The 10125-nt window shown below is 38.3% G+C and overlaps 1 protein-coding gene across 2 annotated transcripts in view; it reads left to right on the forward strand.

The window, feature by feature from the left end:
* Positions 1-9453, forward strand: part of AVL9 (AVL9 cell migration associated) — a 147310-nt gene extending 137857 nt beyond the window's left edge. For both annotated transcript variants that reach the window (XM_087713057.1, XM_014054255.2), the window contains one exon: positions 5467-9453. In XM_087713057.1, the coding sequence (XP_087569183.1) occupies positions 5467-5575 (109 nt within the window). In that variant the 3' untranslated portion in view covers positions 5576-9453. The remainder of the gene's footprint in view (positions 1-5466) is intronic.
* Positions 9454-10125: the final 672 nt, after the last annotated feature.

A 10125-nucleotide genomic window follows, 5' to 3' on the forward strand; every position in this document is an offset into this window, starting at 1 on the left:
TCTCCCTCACTGAAATGTGCCCAGAAGGTTTTCAGGTGCTTCATCAGCCGCGATCCCAGGGAAGGGGTGGAGGAGTGGCTGTCATCATCCGAGGGTCTTTAGTTCCTCGTAGGATCCCTGCTCCGGAGTTTGTCGGGTGTGAGTCCCTGTTGATGAAGCTGGACCTTGGTGGTCAAGTGGGTCTGTTGCTAACGTACCTACCTCCCAACAGCGTTGCAACAGCCCTCCCCTCGCTCCTCAAGACAGTAGCCGAGTTGGCGGTGGAGTTCCCCAGGCTTATGGTTCTGGGGGATTTCAACCTGCCTACACTTGGTGAACGCTCTGATGGGGCGCAGGAGTTCATGGCTTCCATGACAGCCATGGACTTGACCCAAGTAATTCGAGGTTCGACTCATTCAGCGGGTCACACACTTGACCTTGTATTTCTGTCGGAGCAGTGGAGATGTGATCTAGAGTTGAAGGGCATTAAAACCTTGCCCTTGTCATGGTCTGATCACTTCCTGCTGAGGCTTGACTTTCGGAGGCCAATCCCCCACTGTAGGGAGGAGGAACCGATTAGGTGGTTCCGCCGCAGGCGCCTGATGGACCCAATGGGGTTTCAGACGGCGCTTGGAGAAATGCCTGACACTATCGTCCACAATCCGGTGGAGTCCTTAGTCACTGCTTGGAATATATTCAGACGATTGTGAACACCTCTCTCCGGGAGGGAATCTTCCCACCCCTCCTAAAGGATGCGGTGGTGAGACCCCTCCTGAAGAAATCGTCTTTGGACCCAGCCATCTTGAGCAACTATCGTCCAGTCTCCAACCTTCCCTTTGTAGGGAAGGTTGTTGAGAAAGTGGTGGCCTCGCAACTCCGACGGTCCTTGGATGAAGCCGATTATCTAGACTCTTTTCAGTCGGGTTTCAGGCCTGGTTACAGCATGGAAACTGCTTTGGTCGCGCTGATCAATGATCTCTGGCGGGCCAGGGATGGGGGTCACCCCTCTATCCTTGTGCTTCTTGACCTCTCAGCGGCCTTCGATACCATCGACCATGGTATCCTGCGATGGTTGCGAGAGGTGGGGGTGGGAGGCACCGTTTTGCGGTGGTTCTCCTCCTACCTCTCGGACAGGTCACAGTTGGTGTTGGTCGGAGGGCAGAGATCGACCCCAAGGCCCCTCAAGTATGGGGTTCCACAGGGTTCGGTCCTGTCCCCCCTCCTATTTAACATCTACATGAAGCCGCTGGGTGAGATCATACGCCGGCACGGGATTAAGTATCACCAATATGCAGACTATACGCAGCTGTATCTGTCTGCCCCGTGCCAACTCAGCGAAGCAGTAGAAGTGATGTGCCAGTGCCTGGAGGCTGTTAGAGTCTGGATGGGAGCAAACAAGTTGGCACTCAATCCAGACAAGACCGAGTGGCTTCTGATGTTCCCTCCCAAAGATTGTCCAACTGTTCTATCTCTCAGGCTGGGGGGCGAAATTATACACCCCTCAGAGAGGGTTCGCAATTTGGGAGTCCTCCTGGACCCACAGCTGACTCTAGAACACCATCTGTCGGCTGTGACCAGGGGGACCTTTGCCCAGGTTCACCTGGTGCACCAATTGCGACCCTACCTGGATCGGGAGGCCCTTCAGACAGTCACTCACGCCCTTGTGACCTCAAGACTGGATTATTGTAATGCGCTCTACATGGAGCTGCCCTTGAAGAGTGTTCAAAGACTCCAATTAGTCCAGAATGCAGCCGCGTGAGCGATTGTGGGTGCACCAAGGTACACCCACGTTACACCTATCCTCCGCGAGCTGCACTGGCTACCTATTAGTCTCCGAATCCGCTTCAAGGTGCTGGTCGCTACCTATAAAGCCCTACATGGCATCGGACCTGGGTACCTGAGAGACCGCCTCCTGCCGATTACCTCTCTCAGACCAATTAGATCGCACAGGTTGGGTCTCCTCCGGATTCCATCTGCCAGCCAATGTCGGCTGGCGACTCCCCGGGGGAGAGCCTTCTCTGTTGCAGCTCCGGCCCTCTGGAACGAGCTCCCTGTTGAGATCCGGATCCTTACTACACTCCCGGCCTTCCGCAAAGCCACCAAGTCCTGGCTGTTCCAGCAGGCTGGGGGAGCTGAGAAGCATCTACCTCCATAGAAATTGTGAATGTTGGTTTTGTTTTTAATATGTTGTCTTTGTCTTGTTCCCCCCTTTCCCTTGTGTTTTGTGAGCCGCCCGGAGTCCTCCGGGAGTGGGCGGCATACAAGACAAATAAATAATAATAATAATAATAATAATAATAATAATAATAATAATAATAATAATTAGGCTATGATGAAATTGGTAATGGCTTAGCATTATATATAAACCCAGCCAATTGAATTTTATTCAGGCTTACAAACAAGAGATTGGGGCAAACCCTTCATTCCTCAATTGCAAAATATCCTTCCCTTGGCCTGCTTTAAAATATTGGTTTTTTGCTGAACCATTAATTCATATTTTACCAAAAATCTTTTTTAACACAGTAAATTCATGAACCATTTAGGTCCCATATAATATCAACAATCAAATAAACATTCCATAGCAAATTAAAATAGAAGGGGAAAAAGTATATTTATATATAACAAATCTTTGTTACAATGCCTTTAGGAATAAATCCTATTGTCTCACAGAACAACAATCTGGCTTTAGACAGAGTCAATCTATTACTGACAAGTGCTTTCTCTTTAATTATCTAATTATTAAATCTGTGAGTAAGAAGAGTCAACCATTTGCTGAGCTTATAGAGTGTAGCATTTGACACAGAGAAACATTATGGAGAAAATTGTTTTATCCTCAGTATGGCATCCAGCCTGTTTGCACTGATCAAAATCCTTTCACAAAATCCTTGTTTGAGATTGCGGTTTGGAGTCAATGAAATCATCCAAGCAGTATCAATATTTAAAAGGATAAGGAAGAGATACATACATGCACTAATGCCATATAGTCTCTATATTAATGATTTAACATTACTGAAGCACACATGCCTGAAATATTGCAACACTTTGTTATAAGCTTACAATATGACATTATCATATTCAATTCTACAGGTAGTCCTCAATTTACTACCATAATTGACCCCAAAATTTATGTTGCTAAGTGAGACATTTGTTGATTTTTGCCTCATTTTACGACTGCAGTTGTTAAATTGGTAGCATGGTTATTAAGTGAATCCAGTTGTCCTATTGACTTTCCTTGTCAGAAGGATGCAAAACATGACCCTGGGACGCTGCCACCATCATAAATGTGAGTCTGTTGTCAAGCATCCAATGTAAATCATGTGACCGTGGGGAGGCTGCAATGGTCATAGGTACCCTTATACTCCCTATATGGAATTCATATAAAATGTACAAATTATAGAGCACACACAATACCTGAGAAGTATTTTGAATGTGGCTAAAAGGATCTCAGTTGCTGCAGTTAGAGCTACATTGGGAATGTATTTTCTAAAATAAGTGCACACAATTATTAAAACAAAATGAATGCTAGCAGGTGTGGTGGCACAATAGTTAGAATACTGTATTGCAGGCTAATTCTGCCATAACCTGGAATTCGATCCTGACCGACTGAAGGTTGATTCAGCCTTTCATCTTTCCTAGGTTAGTAAAATGAGGAGCCAGATTGTTGAGTAAATGTCCTGACATTTGTAAACTGCTTAGAGCAAGGGTGTCAAACTCAATTTCATTGAGGGCCTCGTCAGGGCTGTGGTTGACTTGGGGGACAGGTGACTGGGTGGGTGTGGCTGACTGGGGGCGTGGCCAGCTTGACGCCATTCCCCAAACTGCTAGCATGTTTCCTCTTCACATTGGGTAGACAGGGCCGAAGCCACATGGGCCAGCCTCTTACATTTTCCAGGGGAGCCCTATGGGCTGGATCCTACCACATCACAGGCCAGATACAGCCCGTGGGCCTTGTGTTTGACACCCCTGGCTTAGAGAATGCTGTATAGCACTAGGGAATGTTATATACTGTATTTTTTGGAGTATACCTTTTTCCCTCAAAAAACAGGCTGAAAATCTGGGTGCGTCTTAATCACTGAATACAGCATTTTTTTGCCTCCTGAAACCCCGCTCCTTCACCAAAATGGCCATGCATAGCTTGTAGGAAGCTTTTAGAGAGCTCCTGGGGGCTGGGGAGGGCAGAAATGAGCAAAAAATGGCCTGTTTTCTGCTCAATTGTATGCCCCCAGGAGCACTCTATAAGCTTCCTAAAGGCTATCCATGCCCTTTTTTTAAATGAACAATGGGCCCATTTTCACGAAAAATGGGCCACTTTTTGCTCATTTTTGCCCCCCTTCCCCAGGAGCACTCTGCAAGCTCCCTAAAGGCTATCCATGCCTTTTTGGGGGGAGGGGAAATGGGCCCGTTTTTGCGAAAACAGGCTGTTTTTGGGAGGCTTGCAGAGTACAAAAACTTTTTTAAAAATTTTCCTCTTCAAAACTTTGCTGTGTCGTATACTCCAATGCATCTTATACTCCAAAAAATCAGTAAGTTTAGGTGCATTGCTATGGAAACTGACAGACTTTCAAAATTATGCCTGATAGTACAGATTGAATTTCAGCTAAAGAACTCTTGAATTGTTACCTAGCTTGGATAATGAAACATCTGCAAGAAAACAACCATCAATTTTAATTTTGACTTTTATTTATTTATTCATTCATTCATGGCCTAAATTTGTACAGCTACTCAACTTAAATATGTAATGCTGAACATGCACGCACAGTACATACAAAAACAATAAAACAAAATAAACACACAACAATCATCATTAAAATTACTGAAACAATAAATAAAGATTATTTTAAAAATTCCCATAACCTGTGTGGAAGAGTGAACTTAGTTTCCTAACAATACTGCCACCTAGTAGGCACCATATCCATATCACTGGCTTTCCAGATCAAACGGCAAATCCATGTTTTCAACTCTTTTGAAGGCCATCAAAATTAGGGTCAGTATGATCTCCAGGGGATTAATGTTCTAGAGCAGGGGTCCCCAAATCCACATCCAGGTCTTGAGCTATTTGGAACTGGGCTGCGGAAGTAATGGGCTTGCCTGCTGCTCATGCAAATGCAAATACAAAGTTGGAAAAGACTGAAAACTCTGTTATAGAGGGTGGGTATTATGGCAGAAAATGTTGCCTTCCTGGCTCCCCATCAGATAATGTTCCTTTATGGACTAGACCTGTGACATATCTTTCCTATCAGACTTGATGGGACAGGTTGATATGATTGGGGAGCAGCAGTCCTTCAAATAACCCAGCTCCATGCCATGCTTGCTTTTATTTCTTTACCTGTGGTCTTATTGTTCTATATTTTGTATTCTGATATGGCCTAATGGTTACTGTAATGAATAAAATATTGCTCAAGCAAAAGAGCTTCTGACATCATTCTTAATCTATTCTATTTAATTTTTTTTCTCCCCCCACCCCTCTTATTTTGTTTCATAATGCAGGTCAGTCAGTTGGAGGAGCTCTCACCAGTGCAAAATCAGCAGTGTCTTCATGGCTTTCTACTTTCACCCAGTCCTCTCAAAGCCTTGGGGAATAATTCTTCTGGGCTAAGTTTTTTGCATTTCTTTTAAGAAACCAAAAGGCTTCACTATAAAAGCATAGGTACTTGAATTCAATTGCATGAAGATGAGCTGCATCACAGGATATAATTTGGCAACTGCTTTTATACTTCTTTGCTTTATATTTGAACCTTGTTCCAGATTTATTTTTGTATTTTGGAGGATGTCAATTTAGCTGTATTTTAAGTTAAATTGTTTAGCATTGTTTTTAAGAGTTGAATTATATTTCAGTATGAAACATGATAGTGTATATGGAGGTAATATTTCAACATTTAATACATAAAAATATATTCACATTTGTACTTGTAATATCTTTTCCCGTCTACAAATCCAACGTGCAGAATTGTTTGTTTCAATAGAATATATTTCCACAAATGTGTTACAAATGGAAGTAATTATAAGTGGGGTAATGTGAAATTAATGAGATTTAAATTAGCAGACTTTAAATAGTCTTTAAAAAAGCTAAGATAGCATTTTAAAATTTTACACCATCTCACTATTTAGGTAACAACTATTGCAGGATTAGTTAACTTTTCACACCAAATAATTCTAGTACTGTTTTTGTTTTTTTGTTAATGAGAATGTAGTGCAATTTCATGTTATATTTAAGTGTCTCAATCTAAATACTAACAAATTATCTACCTCTCATCAATTAGGTTATCAACTCTTTTTTTCCATAGCTGCTGTAACATTTTTGAATCAGCATGTGTTAATTAGTAATTTTTGCCCCATCTATATAAACATACATTATGTTTAATCTCATTCAATCATTTTGAAAGAAAAAAGTGGTCTCATTGATGCTATGAAAACATAACATGGCCCAGTTTAAAACAATGATTTAACAAGATATTTATTTTGGGACAATTTTCATTTTGAAATAATCCCATGGCCACAATTTCTAATTTTCCTTTTCAGAGTTGATGTACTGGTAGGAAGATTGTATAAGATTATGACAACTATATCTACGTTATTGATTAGGTTTTTAAAATTAGTAGTATATTATTTCTTTCTTGGCTGAATTTGGTTTTGTTTACCATAATCAGAGATTCTTGTATTCTGAATTTAAGGGGAAAATATGATTGTATCAATTTTTGGATAGCACAAGTATCCATGTTCTATCTTTATAAAGATTAAATAGAATATTTTATAGGTACATTGCTGCATTATGTGGTAAATGTTTAGAAAGGACAACTAGTTCCATTGGAAAGAAGCTAATTGCTGTTTCCTAACATTTTGATAACTGAAATGTAACAAATATCGTGATTTGTCATACAACAGTGTTCTTTTAATAGTGCATTACAATTCAGTTCTGCACATATAACTTACAGGATTAGGTTAACTGGGTTTACAAAGAAGCATTTTACCAAAAGAACTTGCTGTAAAGTTATCAACTCTGAATTGGATTTACAGATAGCTGGATATGCTATTGACTAGTTTAAGCACAATGAAAGTACTTGTTCTAATAAATAATTAATTTTCTAATAAACAGCAAAGTGGAATAGAAATCCAATATACTGTAATGTAGTTGCTTTTTAAATTCTACCATGACATAGCTTTTGTTTTGATTTCCTTGTTGGGAGCTGTTATACATACTTTTTACCTAGAAAGATTACATCCTTTTGAAATAAAATGTAGTAATGATTAAAATTGACAATCCCATGCAAATATTTATAATATATGCATTTTAAAAGTTACTTCATATACTGAGAATTTAAGAAGAAATATTTAACCATATCAATAAAGCTAAAAAGTAAAGTCATCATATATCAATTTCTGATCCTTTGTGCATAAATCATTGGTTATAATGAGAAGCTTTAGGTTCAGTAGAAGTAACCTCTGAACAAGTTGGGATAGGAACACCAGATTGCATCACTTTGTGGAAAGGTTTAAGGTTGTCCAAGATCTTTCCGACGTATCTTTATGATGGTACTGATATTTCAAACCATGTTGCTTCAGTGATATATATAAAAATGCAATTCAAATTTAATATAAACAATGTATCTTTGTATTGCAGTCAATAACAACTTCTGCAATTTGAGCATTGGATACAATTCTTTAGTAGGAAGTTAAAATTAAAAAACTATGTTTTACTTAAAAAAACCACCTGGATTTTATTTTAGCGTGTTTCTCACAGGGTCAACTTTTCTATCTAGTATTCCTGTGGCATTGCCATTCATTGATAAGGACTACAGAGGTGAGTTGCTCCCAGTTCAGCCGAACCGGTAGTGGAATTCAGGCCTGGGTCACAGAACCCAGGACTGCCACGCCTCCGAATGGGTTCCCTTGCCGCTGCTGAGCCACTTTGATTTTTAGTGACTACGCATGCGCAATTCACTGTAAATTGTTCTGCACATGCGCAAAGAACAAATTACATTGAACAGCGTACACCCACACAATGTGCATCTGGCACATGCATCAGTTGCAAACCAGTAGTAAAACAGGCAGCAACCCATCCCCGACCACAAAAATAAAGTTTATTTCAATTCCATTTTTAATTCCTTGTTTTGATGTTTTTACTATTATGCAGATAGATCTTACAACGAAAGTCTAATTTAGCTTTCATTGTCTTATGAAATGGTTTATACTACCACATAATCTTATTTTGTTGTGACACGGACTCTGTCTGTGACTCAAACATATGATACTTATCTGTGAGTAAAATGAGACACTCATGCTTTATTCTAGATAGGAAAAATGTGAAAATAAAAGTTGCATGTAAAAGGAGTAACTCTGCAATCTGTGTGCCATGAAATCTTCAGTTTCTGAATACATTATATACATCCAATCTTTCAGGATAAGCAAATGATCAAGAACAGATAATAGAAGTATTTAATGGATATTATGAACTGATGCTACATCTGTACGAACTGATTGTTTTTGTTTTAGGCACTGGGACTTTACTGTAAAATTATATATTTGCATCATACACAACGGATAACTGACTTTAGTTTTTAAAACTTTCTTCAAGTATTTAGAAATCTATCACATTACAAAATGAAATAAATTCTTAAACCTCTCATCTAATTTATAAGTTATTAAGACTCACAAAATTAACTTCTGGACATACAAACATAATTGTCCAATCATGAGTTAACTGAACTGAAACATAATAGTAAAAATTAGTTGAAAACAACTCTTTATCAGTTCTAAAAGAATAAGTGTATATTGAATGAACAAAGAATATGCTTGTGATCGAGAAAGTCTATTAATGTATATGCTTATTTTAGCCTAACAAAATAAAGTATTATTTTTATGGTATCTGAAAACATGTCATTTGGATAATATATTGTAACAAAATATGGTACATAGATTTCAGAACAAACCTAATTATTTTTGATATGTAGAAACATTAGGAGCAGATTTCATGAGAGGAATTATTAATAGCACTAAAAGCTTGTGACCTGATAGTTTGAAATTTGTGTTATGAAGATAAAAAAAATAGAAAAAAGTGAACAGCTAAAATGCTTTAGGTAAAGGTAAAGGTTCTCCTCACACATATGTGCTAGTCATTCCTGTCTCCAAGGTCTTGTGGCTGGCATAACTAAACGCCAAAGGCGCACAGAATGCTGTTACTTCCCACCAAAGGTGGTTCCTATTTTTTGAGCTGAGGAATCTGGTGGGTTTAAAAAAAAAAAAAAAGCTATAATCCCTGATCAAGAACCAAAGCTCTAATGAAAGAAAATCAGCAGCATCCTTGTCATAGTTGTCTCTTACAAAATCCTATAAAGTTGTCATAGTTGTGGTTCTTTGTAAAACTTTCTGAAAGCCTTGCCCAAATATGTTTGCTGACCTATCTTATTCAAGAATCTATTCTGATTTTTAGTGGAAAAAAGTGATAATTGTAACAGCAAAAATGAAGTGTGGCTTAACAAACTCTTTTAAAGGTTCAAATCCCAGTAAGGGTATGGCTAGCTGATGAGAGCTAAATAGCTCGAAATAGATCTATACTAGTCTCCCTTTATTTATCAGCATAAATATAACATATATATATATATATATATATATATATATATATATATATATATATATATATATATATATATATATATATATATATATATATATATATATATATATATATATATATATATATATATATATATATATATATATATATATGTAATGCCCTCTTGTGAATTTGAGTTCAGATTAGCATAATCTCAATGCCTCCCTTTCCACAAACAATTTTATACTTACATTTTTACAGGGACAAAAGGAGCCCAAATTAAAAAACAAAACATCAGCAGCATTTAATACATCAAATCAAATGTTTCTTAAAGGGAACTATTCTAATCCAACACCAACATGCTCAAGTATAAGATACCTACTTTATACACAAATTTCTGTGGCCATATATTGTAACTTCTGCCATTCCTCTTTTTAATCTAAATCTCTTTAGTTGGGTTTGTTTTGTTTTTATTTTTCAAGCAGCAAGCTTTAGTTTTGATTGGTTTATCACAAACTGACATCTATTCAAAGGTCATGAAAAAGTTTGCTAATTAATTAATGGCATATTTAATTATAAAACTCTGAATGTTTTGC

The sequence above is a fragment of the Thamnophis sirtalis genome, unplaced genomic scaffold (genome assembly GCF_051295495.1).
Source record: "Thamnophis sirtalis isolate CommonGarterSnake01/CBP01778 unplaced genomic scaffold, rThaSir2_p1.2 scaffold_4, whole genome shotgun sequence".
NCBI classification, from domain to species: Eukaryota; Metazoa; Chordata; class Lepidosauria; order Squamata; family Natricidae; genus Thamnophis; species Thamnophis sirtalis.